Here is a 20,092-nt window from a genome sequence, read left to right as displayed (position 1 = left end):
CCCTTTCCCTGCGCAGAAGGAGATCATTGTAATGGAGCATATCTTTTAACATGCCTCGCTGAGACTCTTTCCATCCCTGCTTCAGGACATTTGGAGCTGTGAAGATGGACTTTAATGTCTGAAATGCATTGGCCAACACTGCCAGCCTCGTTAATTGTTGAAGGAATGTAGAGACACCAATAGCGATGTTTTAACAATTAAGGAGAAGCAGCAAAGAATGTTTATTGAAAGCTATATATATACGTTTCTTGTCTTTTTCCTTGTCATGCTGCTGACTAACTGAAAAAGAAAAGGATTTGTTAGTCTGGACTTGCTTTGGTGTTCCTGCCTCTTTGCAGAAAGTCATCTGGGCTCTTTCTGCTGTTTTTGGGAGTGCATCCCGTCCATTTTTCCTGTTTCCGTTTCGGATCATGTTTTTGTTTCCTTTTAATATTAATATACATGTTAAGAAGTAGAATTTGATCTGCAAGGGTGCAACCAGAACCTTGGAAGGGTGCCTGTTTTTTTTGTTGTTATCACATTGCGACAGAGCCTATGCCTCTGTTTAGGGGTCACCTTGAGAAATGCCCCCTGTGTACGAGTCACACTGAGATAAAGCCAGATAACATTTATTAAGGGGCCAATGTCTCCTTCCTTAGGAGACAGACCCCGTTCCTCTGTGTAGGGGCCATCTTGAAACATGATCTCTGTTACTGGGCCAAATCGAGACAGACCGTTCTTCTTTGTAAGGGGGTCAGACAGGGACATTAACTCTTTTTTTGTGACACATTGAGACAACGGTGGTCCTCCGTTCAGGGGTCACATTGAGACATGTCCTCTGTTTCATGTCAAATTGAGACAGACCCTGGTCCTCTGTTGAGGGGTCACCTTGAGACAGGGCGTTTGTTTCGTGTCACACCAAGACAGGCCCTATCCTCTGTTTAGGAATCACTGTCTCCTTTCGAAGTGGGTCACATTTAGATAGATCTGGTTCCTCTGATCAGGGGTCACCTTGAGACAGGCCCTGGTCCTCTGTTTAGGAATCGCTGTCTCCTTTTGCAGTGGGTCACACTGAGACAGATCGTCCTCTCTTCAGGGCTCACCTTGAGACAGGCCCTGGTCCTCTGTTTAGGAATGACTGTCTCTGTTCTTAGTGGGTCACATTGAGATAGATCTGGTTCCTCTGATCAGGGGTCACCTTGAGACAGGTCCTGGTCCTCTGTTTAGCGGTATCCTTGAGATAGGACGTTTGTTTCGTGTCACAACGAGACAGGCCCTATCCTCTGATTAGGAATCGCTGTCTCCTTTTATAGTGGGTCACAATGAGATAGATCTGGTTCCTCTGATCAGGGGTCACCTTGAGGCAGGCCCTAGTCCTCTGTTTAGGAATCACTGTCTCTTTCCTTAGTGGGTCACATTGATATGGATCTGGTTCCTCTGATCAGGGGTCCCCTTGAGACAAGCCCTGGTACTCTGTTTAGGAATCACTGTCTCCTTTCGCAGTGGGTCACATTGAGATAGATCAGGTTCCTCTGATCAGCGGTCCCCTTGAGACAGGCCCTGGTCCTCTGTTTAGCGGTCACCTTGAGACAGGGCGTTTGTTTCGTGTCACATCGAGACAGGCCCTGGTGCTCTTTTTAGGAATCACTGTCTCCTTTCTTAGTGGGTCACATTGAGATAGATCAGGTTACTCTGATCAGGGGTCCCCTTGAGACAGGCCCTGGTCCTCTGTTTAGGATTTGCTGTCTCCTTTCTTATTGGGTCACATTGAGATAGATCTGGTTCCTCTGATCAGGGGTCACCTTGAGACAGGCCCTGGTCCTCTGTTTAGGGGTCACCTTGAGACAGGGCATTTGTTCAGGCCACATCGAGACAGGCCCTAGTCCTCTGTTTAGGAATCGCTGTCTCCTTTCGCAGTGGGGCACATTGAGATAGATCTGGTTCCTCTGATCAGGGGTTACCTTGAGACAGGCCCTGGTCCTCTGTTTAGCAATCGCTGTCTCCTTTCTTATTGGATCACATTGAGATAGATCTGGTTCCTCTGATTAGGGGTCCCCTTGAGACAGGCCCTGGTCCTCTGTTTATGAATCGATGTCTCCTTTCACAGTGGGTCACATTGAGATAGATCTGGTTCCTCTGATCAGGGGTCCCCTTGAGACAGGCCCTGGTCCTCTGTTTAGGAATCGCTGTCTCCTTTCTTATTGGATCACATTGAGATAGATCTGGTTCCTCTGATCAGGGGTCACCTTGAGACAGGCCCTGTGTTTAGAAACCGCTGTCTCCTTTCTTAGTGGGTCACATTGAGATAGATCTGGTTCCTCTGATCAGGTGTCCCCTTGAGACAGGCCCTGGTCCTCTGTTTAGGAATCGCTGTCTCCTTTCCTATTGGATCACATTGAGTAAGATCTGGTTCCGCTGATCAGGGGTCACCTTGGGACAGGCCCTGGTCCTCTGTTTGGGAATTGCTGTGTCCTTTCTTAGTGGGTCACATTGAGGCAGATCTGGTTTCTCTGATCAGGGGTCACCTTGGGACAGGCCCTATTCTCTGTTTATGGACCCACGCCCCCATTCTTAGTGGTTCACATTGGACAGGCTGTCTTGCGGGCTGACTTTCTCTGGATGTCACAGATTGTTCCAAGTCCAAGTTTTGTTCATTTTCTGGGGTTATTTATAGCTGAGAGCCTGTTCTCGGCAGAGGATTAATGCTCCCGAAGCTCTTTCATGCCCTAATTCAGCGCATGCATATTTAATCAGAATTATCTCCGAGAATGAGCAGGTACTGGGCCACCAGAGGTTCAGCTCTGCCCAGCTCTGTCTGCTGCCAGTCTCTTTGCAGGGACTGCCCACCCTCCCCGGCATTCCCCCTCCCCCCCACTCAGTATCATTATTTGCCATTTCTATGGAACCCGGCAGGTACATGACAGATTCAGTAACGTGCAGACCCTTCGAGCCACACGCATACATAGTACTGAGCATTCACTCATTGCTGGATAGGCATCCACTTATTGATGTTAGCGAATGAGTTACTGTAGTTATTTGGTGCCATAACGATTCTGGGCTCAGTATGCAGGTCCCCAGTGCCCTATATTTACTTAGTGCTATATATGATTCAGTGAAATGTGCGCCCACACCCATTTACAGATTGCCAGAACTGCTTATGCAATTATTCGTCTATTGTGTGCAATATATGCATGACATCAGTGATGTGCATGCACTGAGTGCAACAATTATTAATTTCTCCATTCATACTCATTGATATACATGCACTCAGTGCTGGCCTGTACTCAACACCCAGTATGTGCTCAGTGATGTGCATGCACTCAGTACTGCATTGTGCCTTTTATCCCTGCATATTCGGAGATGCTCACATTCAGTGCTGCTGTAGAAGCACTCATTGATGTGCATGTACCAGATTTTGTTTGCTTATGTACTCAGTGATGTGTTTTCATTAACCGTAGGCTGCTTACACAACCATTGATGTGCACACACTCAGCACAGGATATGCACCCACAGTTGCACATGCACCTAATGATGTGCACGCGTGTGTGCGTGCGCGCACACACACACACTGTACTCAGACTGCTGTGATGTACCTAGTACTCCATATGTAGTCAGAGATGTGCAAGCTCTCGTGGCTGTATGTGCACTATTTAGGTGAAATGATCCACTAAAGTGAGTTGTGTACAGTGATATTGTGCAGTGCATGTTACCAGGCAAAGGTCCCTAGGTGATGGGTGTGTCTCAATATGACCCAGACACGGAGGACATGGGGCTGCCACAATGTGGTGCAGACATGCAGGGCGATGAGGCTGTCTCAATGGGATCCGCACACTCACAAATCTGGTCGGTGTCAATGTGACCCACTCATGAAGGACAGTGGTCTGTCTCAAGACGACCAACACACTGATGCGGTGCGATGTGTGATCCCAGCAGTAGAGAAACTGTGTCTGTCCCAAAGTTATGTGACCCCTAAAAATAGAAGACAATCTGTCTCAATGTGACCCCTAAAGAGAGAATATGGCCAGTCTCAATCTCACACTCAAGAAGAGGACCCTCAAAGACCTAGGATTAGTATTTTTCAACAACACATACGACAACTGTGGCTGTCTCAGTGTGACTACCAAAGCAAGGGGATGGGCCTTGATTTGGGCCTTGATTTGACCCATAAAGTGGGCAGAGGGCCTTTCTTTATTTGACGTAGATAGAAACGGTGGGGGGGGGGGCAAACCAACATTTGCTGGCCTGCCCCAACTCTATGCTGGACATCGGTACAGGGGCCATGAAACACTGCTGAACTGTTCACCTAGTTTAGCACTGTAGGGCCCCTAAGCAACTGCAAGGATGCATGTTGCACTCTACAGAACTCTTTCACGAATAAACAAATAAATATTGTTTGACTCAAAGTGCATGTCCTGTTACAACTGTTGTTATCCTGGGGTGATTTCTGCTGTTTCGTCCTGATCGCTCTCAGTCACTCTCCCTTTCTCCATTCATCTCACCTCCTATATCCCTCACGTGTGGTGTACCTCAGGGATCTGCTCTTTCTCCTCTTCTCTTCAACGTTTATCTTCAGCCTCTTGTTAAACTGATTGACTCTTCTGGTTTTCAGTGTTACTCGTATGCGGATGACACTCAGATCTTGCAATCTACCTTAGGCGTGTTAAAGGCAGAGCTAATACATTACGCTGATCTTTGTGGCAGCTGGAATGGGGCTTTCTCTAGGCCCCTACCTACAAGTACCCAACCACCTCCACCTGAGCACCCAAGGAACTCCTTTCAGAGCGTGTACTATTCTGGGTAAAACACTATCTGTGTCCCTGCCTGGGGTCACAGGTTTAAGTTGCGAACTGACACGCACTTACCTGCCTTTGCTTTCCTAATTCTCTATTTGTTTGAGATCATATTCATTAAACGCCTTCTATTGGAAATAGAGATTTTTTGTTAAGGTGCTTGGCAGGTACTCAGTTGTCCTTATCTCTCGCTATAATTATCTTATGGTAGAAAATAGAAGAGAAACGAGTTTAGGTAAACTGCGTATTGTTTATAATGGAAGGTGTTCTTATCATATATTATTTCAACTCATTACATGAGAATAGATGAGAAATGAGTGTAGTAAACTGCTGTATTATAGGTAATGATCGTTTGGAATGAAAGTGATGTGTAATTTGTTATATGGGTAATGTCTGGGTGCTATGTATGTATGATGTTAAAGTGTATAAAGTTTAATTATAAACTGTATCACTCTGAATAAATAATAATGAAAGAAATTAAACACCTCCAGGGTTGTTCTAGCAGCTTCTGCAGCCAGGGGTGGACTGGGAATAAAAAGAGGCCCTGGAAATAATTTTCAAGGTGGCCCCATATTGCACATTTTCCCCAAGACCCACCTTTATCCTATGGAAACATTTGGAAATACCACACAAAAGAGGCCCAGGGGGCAGAGGCCTACCGGGAAATCTCCAGAGTTCCCTATAGACCAGTCCACCCCTGTCTGCATCACAGTGCAGTTCACCTTTGAAGTGGTTTAGGGCTGGGCGTCTAGTGATGTGCCCATTTTCGGCCCCGTATGTGACTTCCTTAATGTCATTCCAAGCGCTGGATCGGGGGGGGGGGTTTGAGTAAATCCTAGGTGGCGCTGACCCCTCTTAGTAGCACTGAAATCGGTCCTTGGAAATGCCCCACTTGCGTTTTGACGTTAGTGGGTGGTGCCAGTGAAACTGTAGTTTGTTGCTTCCTTGGGAATGCCCACCTGGGGCTAGATTACCCGAAACTTGAAACAGTGCAAGTGCCGATTTGCACAGTATTCGCACTTGGCCAAAAGGTGCCCTAGTGCAAAACACATTGGGGCCATATTGGAAAACCTTTGCAACACAAATTAAATTTTGCATAGTATTAGGACTAGGGCAAATATAGACCTATTGCAAAAAACATATACTTTCAATGCATTGTTGCACCAGTGCAAAGTTTTCCCTAGAGCTAATACCGTGCATATTTTATTTCTTTATTTCTAAAGCGCCAACAGCCCGCAGGCATCAGGGAGCACACCCAGAAATCAGACAGAACAGCAAGCCTAGGACATCAAGAGCAGTAAGTTCAGAGAGAGAAGGGATTCTATTCGAACAGTAATGTTTTCAGATGCTTCCGAAACAAAAGCAGACCCCTATCTTGCAGAGGTTTTATGGATAAGGAGTCCCAAGCCTTGTGTGCCAATGATGTAAATGATCTGCCGTTACATGAGAGCAACCTGGTGCCCGAGGACCTTAGGACTCTCGTGGGTTCACCTGTCTTTAAGGTAATCAGGGGCATTGCCATGCACACATTTGTGTGCTAAAGTGAGAATTCTAAACTGCAACCGAGCAGACACAGGCAGCCAATGTAATTCCTTCCTTATGGCAGATATATGTGTTTTCCGGAGCAAATTGTTGGCAATACGGATGCCATCATTTTGGATAACCTGGAGTTTGTGAATGCAATTTGTATTTGCTCCGCCCACAAACGGCATTACAATAATCAATTCTTGGAAGAACTGTGGCACGTGCTAGGGCAATACAGTTTTGTTGTGAATGGAACAGTTTTATCTGCCTCAATATCTTTACATGATATTGTGAGTTTTTAATAAATGTAATTAACATGTTTTTCCGCCCCCAATAAGGCCTCCAAGTAGACACAAACAGTTTTAACTCTTTCCAGCACAGGAATCGAAAAATTCTCAATAGTAAGCTTTACATAATCAGATGAAAGTTTCTTGCTGACTTGGGGAGACCCAAAGATCATGAGCTCTGTTTTATTGCTTTTAAGGCACATCCAATGAGACGACAACCACAGTTTAATGGTTTGATAGATACGATTACACCTATCTGTGTCTACCTTGTAAACCCCATCCAGCTCAAACAATACTAGTGTGTCGTCAGTGTAGTTGGTAAATTGCATGCCCATATTGACAAGAATCTCGCAGAGTAGTTTAGTGTAGATGTCATATAATGGCAGTGACATGCATGCACCCGGTGTAACACCCTGTGAAAGATTTGCACTTGCACGGATGCAAAGTTTCAGTAATCTGGCCCCATCGAATCTGTGGTTTGCTGTGGGCATCTTTTTTGTCCTAACATTGAAATCAGCCCGTTCCCCGGGTTTCTACATGTACTAAAGCACTGGATTTATGGTCGCTTGTTAGGTCCTACTTGAAGCACCTATGCAGGTATTTCTTGGCCTTTTACTTCCCTGGAGATTAGCGCTGTCCAATACTTCCGGGAGCTATGTCTGCTATGATTTGAAGGTCAATAATCTTCAGTTCATGCACTGTTCACCCGGCCTGCCATTGCTGGTGCTTTCTGGTGTCCAGGCTGCGAAGTAGGTATAGGTGAAAGGAGTGCTATGATATGGAAAAGAAAACCACCTTGCTTCTGTGCGATGAAGTGCATTTAATTGGAAAGGCATTCTGAGTGATACCGCAGAGCCATAGTTTAAAGATTACCCGATTCCCCGAGATCTTGCTCAGGGTACATGAAATGCAATCTTACTGGGTGAGTTTAGTCTGCCACCAATGGCTCATTTATAGTTGATTGTGGGGTGACATAAATGAAATGTAATGCTGTATCATGTATAAAAATATAATTCCCTGAATAGGTCTTCCTCTAGAACACCTAGAATTTTAGATTTATATTTCTCTTGTATTTTATGACTTTCTTAACAAGTGACTCAGTTTATGATTAATGTTGTAACAATATCTGAGGTCTCTGCAAGCCTCCTTAAACAGTGGAGGTTGGAGGCCATTTGTATATAGTAACATACTGAATTTGTCTGCACATTACTGCACCTTACAAGCTTGTTCTACAACATTTGCAAGACCATGAACTCCTAAGAACTCTGGCCCCTCTCCTGTTACCACAGGTTAGCATCATGATGTGCAACCAAGCCCTGAGGCAGAGTGTCTTCAGACATAGTTTATTAAGAGGAAAAGAAAGAAAGGGGATGCAATTGAAGAGCACTGATGGACTCTGCGTTAAGACACATGGCAGCTTCTTTCCTGCTGTGGATCCACTAGCTCTGTGGTCCTGTTGACACCCTGCTGGCTGGGTAAGGTAGAGGAGCTAGAAGGTGCAGCAGCTGAAGCTTCTATAGAAGGGATGGTCTGTATACTTTGGCTCTCCAGATGTTTTGGATTACACGTCTCATCAGCTCTAGCCAGCACAGTCAATGGTGTGGAATAATGGGGTCTCATTATTTCTCCTATGTGTCTTGGTTAAGTGTTCAGTATTGAACAGACTACAAGTACACTCAGGCGCGACCTGGTCTAGCAGTTCAGGTTGGGCAGCTCCCATTGGTGGCAGCACCTGACTGATTTGCATATGGCTGGACCCCTTTTGCAATGGTGCAGACAGACTAAACAACAGTGGTGTTGAAGGCAGTGCCAATGGTTCAGATTTATTCAAAACCTTCCACTCATCACTTTTTTGGGTTATAGAAGTACACTCAAGAAAACAGGATTTCTGCATTTTGTAACTTTAGTTGACACATCAGAATTGCTACTTTCCTCCTGTACATCATGTTATATATCACACCAATGTGTTGCAAGGGATCAAGGGTAGAGCGCTGAGTACATGGACAGTGATGTGAGACTAAACCTAGTCACCTTAACTGTTAACATGTGCACAATAGTCCTTTTATGTACACCAGGTGTCTGCAACCTCTGGATTACCAGATGGTCTGGACTACAACCCGGATCAGGCCTGGCGAGCATAGTCAATGCTGAGGGATCGTGGGAGTCATAGTCCAAAATATTTGCAGAGCTGCAGGTTGCAGACTCCTGATGTATACCAATCTGTTGTGTTCTGGAAAATCTTGCTTCATACAATATGTTGGCAAAACATGTAACAGATTGTATAGCATTGTCAATTACCTATTGCCACTCCAAGATGGGTCTCGTGAAACACTGTTTGATTCAGTGCCTGCATCATGGAGAAGCAGATCGAAAGCTCCCTTTAATATGCAGCAAATCAAATGGACAACGTTTACCAGATAGTTTGTAATCTAAAGACTTATGTGGCAATGTTCACCGCACTTCACATGTTCATGGGCAAGGACCTCTAGTGCCAGCCAGAGAATCAGCGAAGGGTTTCTAGTGGCATAATATTAAACCTAGAGGCAGAAGTCTGAGTGGTTTGTAAATGTTACAATACAATTTTTCACTCTATATGCTTTTTCCATATTACATGTAAACATTATGGTATCTTCCCCTTAGGTTGAAATCAATAATTACTAGGATTGATCTATTTACATTGAATAAAAGTGAAAAATTCCTAGGCGTAGCATCATTCTCTTGAATCAGAGGTTTCGAAACCACTGCTTTTTGTGACGTAACCAGCCAACAAATATCTGTCTATCTGTCTATTGTCTGTCTATCTATATACCTATCAATACATCTATCCTTGGGCGTAGCTATCTTTCTATCTATTGGCTTATCTTTCTTTGAGCCTTTCTTTCCACCTATCTTTGGCTTTATCGATCGTTTAGTCTATCTAGCGAGCTATCTATGTTTGGATCTATCTATCTTTCATCTATCCATCCATTTCTATATTCATCCATCCATCCATGGTATGGTATGGTAATGTCTATTTATAAAGCACCTATACAAAGGCAAATGTTTCAAAGCGCTCAAGGGGGGTGGGAACATGGGGAAAAAACAACAGTCGCTCAGAGCCCTTGAAATTCCGAGACGATAATGCAGAGGTAGAGTAAGTGCATGTAACACATTTAACAGTTGAGACAGCAAATAGGCCTGACGGCAATTCTGCAGTTTTACCAAGTGCAATTAAGGGGTGAAGACACAGGGGAACAGACCGATGATCTTCAGGCTTAGTGCATTCGGATCATGCAAGTGCACATCCATCCACCAATCTACGTCTTCTTCCCTACCTTCCATTCTCTCTTCCTCTCCACCTGTGCTTTACCTTAACCCATCGCCCTCTCGTCCCCATCGTTTCCTTGTCCACGTGGTCACTGCTTGCCATTGCCGGGGCGCACACTTACCCTTATGTGAGGAGGAAGAGGAGGAGGAGGAGGTGTGGAGCAGCGTGTCCTGCCAGGTGGCTCTCTGAGGGCCTGAATCCCCATTGTTGTTCAGTGAATCCTGGGCAAAAAAGATAAAGTAACAGCATTCAAGAAATGGATGATAAATGACACAAGAGACCAACAAAGAACCTACATCAAAACACATGAACAATTCTGCACAAACCTATTCTTACATAAGATGACGCATTGTTCAGAATGGAGCTCTGAAGCGATAGGTAAGAAAAGAAAGCCTCTTTGCTGAGTTGTAGAAATAGGTTAAACACACCCCGCAGATCCTGCTCTCCCACAGGTTTCAATTCACCTGGCAGAACACCTACTTACATTGCATGTTCACACACACATTACCAAACACACATTAGCAAACAAGACACAGGCCTTCATTATGAGTTTGCTGGTACTGGCAAGCTGCACTTACGGTCTTCATCACCCGATATCCTGGTGTCACCAGGATATTACGAGTGGCAGAGAGCCGGTAAGTTCACATTCCCATGGAGTCCTCTAGTACTCCATGGGATGGGATTGCCAGAATCAACAGCACAGGTAGCACTGGTGCCAGTAATTCTAGCATTTATTTGCTGGCAGGGACCTGAGCTACCTGCAGGTCAGGCCTGCCAGTAGATCACTGCCCTCACCGGGCAAACTTGTACTTCCCCAGTCTGGAAAAAATGCCAGAATTACCAGCATTATTTCTGGCATTTATTCTGGACCGAGGAAGTCGTAATGACCTGCACAGTGTTTATTTATTAGCAATGTGTGTTGCATTAATGACCATGGTCTAGGGCATTCTGGGCCGGAGCAGAGGTTCCAGAGCGAAATGAGCCCGTTCCATTCCAGGGTCATTAACATGATTAACAGCCTGTGGCTTTCGTTCTGGCATGCTAATTTTTTTTTAACTTTTCAGGCAATCAGACCACGGACGGGTGAGTGGCACAGGAGACAGCAATGGGACACAGCTCAGCTTTAAGTCTACACGCACAGCCTGCATTCCTGGTCACCTGACTGGCTAGCACCACTCCCTTGGCTTGTAATGTTAAGTAATGTTGGAGGACTGGCTCCAAAAATAGGCCTGCAATCATTAGGCCGCATGCATGAGTACCACATGTCACATTGATTTTGTTGCATACCTTTTTAAACCAAAATCAAAATAAATTATAAAGCACCTTTCAATTATTCAAAATGAAATATAGTGGACCTGGGCCCGAGATGCGAGGGTAGCCAGGTGATCAATGCAGTATCAGTCAGGAGTTCAGCAGGGCAGAGCATGAGAGAAAACAGAAGCAAAGAGGAAGGTCTTGAGGTGCTTCCGGAACAGGAGATCATTATCCTCAAGCTTCAGGGAGGCAGGGAGGCTGTTCCAGAGGGGGGCCCCAGCCGAAGAAAGAGATCTACCACCAACTTCTTGCATGGAGAAGCGACTGACCCTGAGGGAGTTGGAGGCGCATGAACGAAGAGCTTGAGAGGGAAGATATTTAGGAAGAGAGAGTTGGAGGTATTGAGGCCAGAGGCCTCGGAAGGCCTTGTGGACAATGCAGATGGATTAGAACTTAATCCTCGCAGCCACTGGGAGCAAGAGCAGAGATTTCCGTCCTGGAGAGAATACAAATGTTTTCCCTGGAACCTGCAGTCCTGAAATGTGGCTTTTTATCTTTCGTTGTTAGCTATTTTCCATTCAGTTATTTGGTACAGTGGTGAAGTGCTTGGCCTGTGAACCTTTGAGTCCTGAGGTCTGCATCAAATCACAAATTCCAATTCTCATTTTACATACACACGGCCTATAAAATACTGGGTGGGGGAGTCTGCCCTCTGAAAAATGTGGGTGGATGCCATTCACTCGCATTTACCCTTGACTTGAGCCCTGTTTAATATTTACTGTTCATCTAAAAAGAATATCAAGGACCACATTTCTGTCGACTGATAACAACACTGCTTGCAAAGGAAAGAGCCATAAGACCCCATATTCCCATTATCAAGGTGATGTGTTTGTCAGGTACAGGGCCGGCTCGGCCTACATGAACAATTGGAATGGACAGGTCAAGACAGTAGCATTGGCCTTTTGGCTGGACCAAGATCAGTATGCATATGGTTGGTTCCCTTCTGTAATGGCACAGTCGAGCTAAAACATGATGGCATGGAAGCCTCCCCAGAGCAATGATTAGGGGTTTGATTCATTCAAATCCTTGCATCCATCCCTTTTGTAGCGGTGAGAGGCTGCCCACATAAGAGAAATGTGCTAATCCAGTTCCATTACATTGATTTATTTTTTAATTTGACTCAACTTTCCCCTCCAGAATTACATTTGTTAAGTACCAGCTCTTATTTGCTTTGTGTGCTGTTGGCTCATACCCGCCTGGGGATGGACGGGAAAGCAGCAAATAGAGCTACTAGCAGGGTGAAGCTCAATGGGAGAATTCCTCCCTCGCTAGCCTCACAGCAGGCGCAAGTGGGAGCATGAGGTGGCACCGTCATGTCCTGCATGCTGGGTGAGGGGAGAAAAACAAGTGATCATGTCACAAACCATTATCCAGCTGAGAGACAATTCACCTCTAAGTCGTTGTCTGCCCCCCCCTCTTCCCACACATCTCCCGAATCATCACTCCTGACAACCCTGCCAATCAGTCCCAGGTTATTTACCGCTCCTCGCAGTCAGCACCACTGCTGAGGTGGGACGGCCATAAATGGTGATAAGGTCAGGAAAATCCCCCTTCCACGGTAGAGCATCGAATGCCCACCTCACCTGAAGCAGCTTCCCCAGGCTTCGCATTACTTTGTAAATGCTGCAGCATTCAACGGTGCTGAGAGTGTACCTCTTTAGCAAGGGCTTGACAAGCCTCCATTCAGGGCTTCTTCAGAGACACTGGGCCTCATTACGAGTTTGCCGGTCCGGATACAACGATACCAGTAAGTTTGCCAGTACTGTTGTATCGGGACCGAAAAACTCAGAGTTGTGCTCGCGGGCGCCTTTCATTCCGCCAGATCTGACCTGGCGGATTGAAAGGCACCCGCGAGTATGGCATGCCTGTAGCACAGGCAACGTAATGATTCGTGCCAGTGCTACATGCATCCCCATTCCCATTGAGCCCTATGGGGATCAAATGGGAATGGGGATCACCCGATTCCGGCACCTGCGAAAGGGCAATTACCGGGTCTGACAAGGCCAAAATACCCTGGTAATTGCCCATTCGCAGGTGCCAGACTTTCTTGCAAGTTTGGATGTAGCCTGCCTGTATTGCCCACTGTATCGGCTCAGCCATTTAGGACATCTATCAAATTCCTTCCCTGCCAGTATGCGATCGCAAATGACCCTCCGAATTCTTTAGAGTATATAAATTAGGGTGTGATTATGTGGCGCATGTGCAATTCCAAGGTGGCACTGATTTGTCGAGAACCGAGGCTTCCTATTATGTATTTAACTTCTATACTCCACAACCGGCAGCAAAGATTTAAACATGTTTTCATTTACATCAAAACACCCCAGTCCAAGATGGCAGCCATGGGCATTCATTAGCCAATCAGGTTCCTTCCCACACTATAAAGACCCTTCCAGTTAGCCCCTCATCCTCTTCTTTGCTGCTCGACCAGCAGATACGACTTTTCTACTGTTTGAGCATTTCATTGATACATTGCGTCTTTTTATTATCGCTGTTCCTATTGAGGGTTGTAATTCTGGCTGTGCACTACAGTTTGCCTCTTAGTCAATTTCAGGGTTTGGTGCTTCGAATTGTTGCGCTCACGCTCTGTTTTCTTTTTCCCTCCTTGGCAGCTCGTGTGACTGCACTCGAACAAGCAGGTAGCTGCCGGGAGAGACACGGCGCTGACATACCGCACGACCGCTCACAAGTTTCGTGAGAGGCTTGCGTTGTTTTGCATTCCAGGTGTTCCTGTGCAAGCGTGTATGACAGGTGTTCACGTCTCCCATTAACCGGCTTGGTGCCCGAGGGGGACATATTATCGTTGTGATTGCCGAAGGAGCCTGCTCGTGTTCTGAGCTTGAAGAGGCCCTTGTACTCTTACTCCAAGTCACAGCCTGTTCGGTCTATACCCACACCCATGAAGCATGGCTGTGGCTTGCTTGCATTGAGGGAAGACCTCTGCTTGAGGTGGTTTCTGTGTTGGGCCCTTAACTTCCCTCCTTCTGGTTTGTCTCTTGGGGCCCGAACTCCCTCAGTTGGCTTTCAATAAAAGTGAGTCATGTCACTTCCCAGAGGGAATGTGGTATAGGGAGCTGTAGGAAAGGAGGGGGACATTATTATCCCACATTCTAGTTCCTCTGAGGAGGGGGGAGTGCTACTGTTAGAGATATTCAAATGGTTGTCAAAGGGTCCGTGGATAGTGCCTTGTGGGACCTTAATAATACCTTTGCCTCCTCCTTTGACGGCCTTATGTATTTTGTATTTATTTGAGGCTCATGTAGCGCCTTAATCCAAAGCTCTGTACATAACAACAACATAGAAATGGTACAATGGTATGAAGCTATGACATAGATTTCCTGTGATCAACCTTGCTGGATTAGTTGAGATTTCAGCGATGTACGAAACATAGAGTAGACAGTGATAGAATGTAAAGAGAGAGGAAGAGCGTTCCAGTGTAGGGGTGCAAGATGAGAGAATGTGAGAAAAAGTGACTGTGTACAGGGCGGAACTGGTGCTACAAGACAAAACTGAGAGCTAGAATGAAGAGAACGGGGAGGGATATAGAATGATACAAGCAAGGAGAGATAGTCAGGAGCAAGGCCATAAAGTGCTTTAAAGACAAGACATAACACATTTAATTTGAGTTGTGCTTGGAAGGAGAGCCAGCCAAGGGTGAGAAGAGCTGAAGAAATAGGATCAAGTGGAATCAAGCAGAAAAATACATGAATAGCAACATTGACAACAGATTTCAGGGGGGGGGGGCGAGTCAGGAAATAGGGAGACCAAAGAGCATAGTAGAACAATAGAATAGGAATGAGGAAATTAAGGAAGTTATTTATACTTTGGTTGCAACAAATGTCAGAAAGGAACAAACGTTTTGAATGTGAAATAGATGATAGCGACAGGCGTGAGAGGAGATGGAGATGTGATGTTTAAAGGATAGAGCAGATTGTGGCCGGTAGATGAGATAGGGAGCTGAGAGGGAGGAAATGATATAGAAGAGGGAGGTAAGGATGGGGGAATAATAGTAGAGGGAAAAATGACTACTTCAGTTTTAGTGATGTTAAGTGTAAGATGAAGATCTAGTGCTATATACTGTAATTGGAATTCAAGTGACCTCTCCTGACGAATGTCCCACATAAAAATAGAGGACAGAAACATGTCGAGTCTTCCAGTCTAGTATAATTCTAGTAATAATATATCTAGATACCAACACGAAAATCTTTGAAGTTTTTGTCTGCCTTTAACATGTTCACAATGAAAACAGAGGCAGACAAATAACAAACTGAGCAATCCTTTCATACTCAGAGGCACAAAGACTATTGTTGTTTGTATATAATAGTTATGCACTGTAATGTTTTTCTAATGTTTTCTCAATTAATGTACTATTTATATGTATTTTTACCTCACTTTGAATGAATTCATATGTTTTTAAAAGGACCATTGTAATGTTGGCATAACTGTTGATAGTATCCCACTACCTCATTTATATATGAAAAAGTGTAAGATAGTTACAGGACATCCAGGATTTAATAGGCAGTAAGTCAGAGGAAAGTGGATTGTGTATATCAGCTGAAAAGGAGAGAGAAAGGAAAAGCTGAATATCATCACCATAGAAATGATGGGATAGGCCATAGGACGAAATAACTTTAGCAAAGGGGGAAGTGTAGATCAAGAATAGAAAAGTGCCAAGAACCAATCCTTGCGGAACATCATGGGCAAGGGAGAAGGAGTCGGGGGTTGTCCCTCCCCATGAGACAGAGAATGTCCACTGTGACAGATAGGATCTAAACCAAGAAAGACCAGATCCCAAAAAACCATATGCTGAGAGGGAGGCTAGTAAGAGTGAGTGATCAACAGTGTCAAATACCGCAGAAAGATCTAGTAAAATAAGAAAGGAAGAGTGATTAGAGTAGCGTTCTGTAAGCAAGGAATTCAAGACTGACAGAAGGGCAGTTTCAGTTGAGTGCATAGGGCGAAAACCAGATTGAGATCGAGAAAAAATAGAGCTATTTGACACGAATGAGGAGACTTGAGAATAGACAAGGCTTTCAAGTAATTTAGAAAGGTAAGGTAGGAGAGAACTAGGTCAAAAGTTAGAAGCAAGGGAAGGGTCAGTAGAAGGTTTTTTTATAATTGGAATGATCGAAGCATGTTTGAAGGAAGAAGGTAAGGTCGAGGTAGAAAGACAAATATTAAAGAAAGATGTGAGATAATATTTAAGAGAAGAGTAGACTTTGGAAACAAGAATGGATGGGATAGGGTCAGTTGGAGCAGCAGTAGGGTGGGCTCGGGTCAACAACCGGGAGATGTCTTCATTAGTTATAGGGGTGAAATGAGAGATAGAGGTAGTGGAAGGCGAAGTAGAAGGGAGATAAACTGTTGGTGAGGAAGAAAAAGAATCAATAGCTAGACAAAGAGAAGCCACCTTAGAGGAAAACAATGAGGCTAAATCAGAGGCAAATAAAGAAGAGTTAAGTGAGTGATCAAGAGTAGGGGGGAAAGAAGACGAGAAAGAGTTTGAAAGAGCAGTTGTGGATGAGATGATAGTGCTTAAAGGAGATTAAAGAAGTCTGCTTAGCAGAATAAAGGCAGTCATCATATAAGATAATGGGTATCTCAGATGTCCAGACTCCGGGGGTGCCAGAGGAGATTCCTGCCCTGAAAGAGGCTAGACAGGCTAAGTGTGTAGCCAAGACCAAACATATTGAAGGCTCGCCAACATCTGGTGGGGTCCCCGACAAGGTCTTTAGTCCCCATTCCTGTAAGAGGCGTAGGAGCAAGAGTAGGGGTTTTACCCCCTCGAGAACCTCCTCTTCTTCGTCAGATGATTCTGATTCCCTGCCCAAGAGGAAGAAGGTAAAAAAGGAGGAACCTGAGATAAACAGAAGGTACTCACGGATATGCTTGGGGAACCTTTCTTTGATCCCACACATATCCAATATCCACGTTCTGTGGAATGGCGCCTGTCAGAGGCTTTGGGTTCCTCATGAAGCACGAGTTCAGGAAACCCATGGAAAAGTATGATCATAATAAGTTAATATCAGAGTGTCCGCGGCCTATCCTGCTGGACAAGGTAGCCCTTACGCCTGAGATTGACCAGCCCATGGTAGTTTTTTTTCACAAATAAGGAGAAGGATCCTTGGAAAGGGATTGATAAAGCACTGCATGCTTGTCAGGATAAGCTATTTGCACCCGGGAAAGGCAGATTGACCAATCACAATTGCCTTTCCTGGGTGCGAATGTGCATTCACTGAACGCAAGGATAAAAGAAAAGTCAATATAAATGGCCGCCATAAAAACAGAAAAGGACTATGTCCCTTTTCGGATGACGGTGGCCATTTTGGAACCTGTTTTCCATACCCGCTTTATCCGAAAAAGGACGTAGCCCCTTTTCTGTTTTAATGGCAGCAGGCATTTTTTTAAAAAAATTTTTTCCGTCCAACAGGAGATGTGCTCGCGCTGAGCACATCTCCCATCAGAAGGAAACAAATATGAAAGCGATTTGCACCCCAGGCCTACAAAGGCTGATGGTCTGTTAAATCCCATGTCCGCCCTGCCGCCAGGGCGTGAAAGCTACATTAGATGTCTTGGTTCCCCTTATGCAGGTATTTGAGGTGCTGGAGGAAAGTGAAGGATATGACACCCCCCTTGATGTCACTGTCCTGGGGGGTTGGTTGCAAAGATGTGTGTGTGTTTTTGGCAATGCCAACAAGGCACTGCCCACGGAATGAAGAAAGGCTTTGTTAATGCACCCAGAACCCAAGTTGGCAGATATGGTTCCATCAGAGGCACGGCCAAAGGCCCAGGAGTTTCTGTCTGGAAACACATTCGTTAAAGAACTATCTTCCTTCGTACATGCCTTCATGGCATTGGGTAAAGCCCAAACTAACATTACGGAAGGCCTTGACTCCTAGTGTTTTTTCAGGGGCTGGAAGAGGAAGAGCCCACTCCTCTAGCCGTCCCTTTCAGGGCTCCTCTCGTCCATCGCAGTCCGCGTCCAGAGGAATGCGTGTGAGGTTGTTCTCCTCCAGAGATGGGGTGGACACCTTCTTCCCAAAACACAGGACTCAGTGGAGAGGTTGCTCCTGCAGAGAAGGGCATTGCGACTCTGCAGCAGATGAGCATTTTACATTTAAATGTTTCTTCCCAGGGAGAGCTGGGGGGAAGGTTGGCTCTTTTTGCTCACAGGCTACAGAAGTGTGGGTCCTCCAAACAGTGATGCGGTTCCATGTAGAGATGTATTGCTCCCCTGTCAGGTAGTTCTCCCTTTCCCGTTGGAGTTCAGTCAGGAGAAGCAGGAGTTGTTGGACACTGAGGTGTGGGACCCCATTCAAAAGGGGGCGGTAGCCCATGCAGCTCACAAAGTTTACCCTATTCTTAGTTCCATCTTTCTGGTGATGAAGCCGGACAGGGGGGTTCAGAATAGTTATCAATCCCAAAGTTCTCAATTCTTTTGTGGTGTATCACCATTTCAAGATGGAGGGCATTCATTTGTTAAGGGACTTTATGGGAATTGGATGGGCAAGATAGATTTGAAAGGCACCTACCTAGTGGTCCCTGCTTATCCTCCCCTCCAGGAATACCTTCAGTTTTAGTGGCAGCAATTGGCCTCTCTCCAGTTCGGTCTGTCCTCTGCCCCGTGATGCTTCATAAAGCTTCTGCGCCTGGTAATGACGTTCCTCAGAGAGAGAGGTGTGAGGATAATGGTGTACTTAGACACCATGCTCATTTTGTGCAAAGGACAAGGGGTCACTGTTGTCCCCTTTCAGGTTGATGTTTTTTCTCCTTCATGATCTGGGGTTTGTTATCAATCTCGAAAAGTTTATGAATGTTCCTGCACAATGCATCCAATTGCTGGTCTTTGTTATGGATTCACAGCAATGTCAGCTGCTTCGCCCACAGAAGCGAATGTAGGCTATTCGGCTCCAGATAAAGTCCATACTTCAAAAAGGGTTTTTCTCTCTCTGTGTTGGCCCGGGTCATAGGAATGTTATCAGCCTCTATTTAGGCAATTTTTCTAGCTCTGTTGGATTACACAGCCTTTCAGAGGTTGAGGACCCAACATCTCAAAAAGGTGGGCCCCTTATTCGCAAGTATTGAGTCCGTCCCCAGATGCGACAGAAGCCTGGAACAGGAGAGCTACCTTTGGGTTATGGTGTTAGAGTCGGAAGCCAATCTGACTGGTTGGGGATCAAGAAAACAGGAGATTTCTACTGGAGGAAAATGTTCCACTCAAGAGCAGTCTCTTCATATAATCTGGCTGATGCCCCTTGCAAGTTCATTCCTGGTAAAAAAGCTTTGCCAAGGACTGGATGAATTGTTGGATCCTAAATTGACAACGTTTCCACAGTGAGGTACATCAACTGTCTGGGGGGAACACGGTCCAGGGGCCTCTGAGACATAGCGAGGGATTTTGGAAATTTTTGTCTAAGCTGCGGGATAATGCTACAGGCAGAATAGCTCTGCGGGTTGGTCAACATGGTAGCAGATTGGAACTCCAGGTTCCTTCGAGATGGAAGCAACTGGAAGCTGAACAGTGAGGTGTACCTGTTTCTACCAGAACTTTGGGGGCCTTTCCACATGGATATCTTTGCCTCTCCCCTCAGTTGCCAGGTTCCTTGGTTTTTCAGTTGGCTGCCGGACCTAGAAGCCGTGGCTGTGGACGCATTTCTCTAGGACTGAACTCACCTCTGGGGCTATGCATTTCCTCCCTTCTGCCTGATTTCAAAGGTTCTACTCCAGGTGCACAGGCAGGGAACTTCACTAGTTCTCCTGACTCCCTTCTGGCTATCGAGGTGTGGTTTCAGTCCCTGTTAAAACTATTAATAGACGTTCCCAGATTTCTCCCATCTTTTTCCCTTCTCATGACCGATCCGGGGGGTTCACAAGTTAGTTTAACAAGATCAGCT

The 20,092-nt window shown here is 45.5% G+C and overlaps 1 protein-coding gene across 2 annotated transcripts in view; it reads right to left on the bottom strand.

The window, feature by feature from the left end:
• Positions 1-20,092, bottom strand: part of MAPK8IP2 (mitogen-activated protein kinase 8 interacting protein 2) — a 451,558-nt gene that overhangs the window by 210,172 nt on the left and 221,294 nt on the right. For both annotated transcript variants that reach the window (XM_069629461.1, XM_069629462.1), the window contains exon 4: positions 10,009-10,108. In XM_069629461.1, the coding sequence (XP_069485562.1) occupies positions 10,009-10,108 (100 nt within the window). The remainder of the gene's footprint in view (positions 1-10,008; positions 10,109-20,092) is intronic.

Source organism: Ambystoma mexicanum, chromosome 12 (assembly GCF_040938575.1).
Source record: "Ambystoma mexicanum isolate Mex_15411 chromosome 12, UKY_AmexF1_1, whole genome shotgun sequence".
Taxonomy (NCBI): Eukaryota; Metazoa; Chordata; class Amphibia; order Caudata; family Ambystomatidae; genus Ambystoma; species Ambystoma mexicanum.
This window is presented reverse-complemented; position numbering and strand designations above follow the sequence as displayed.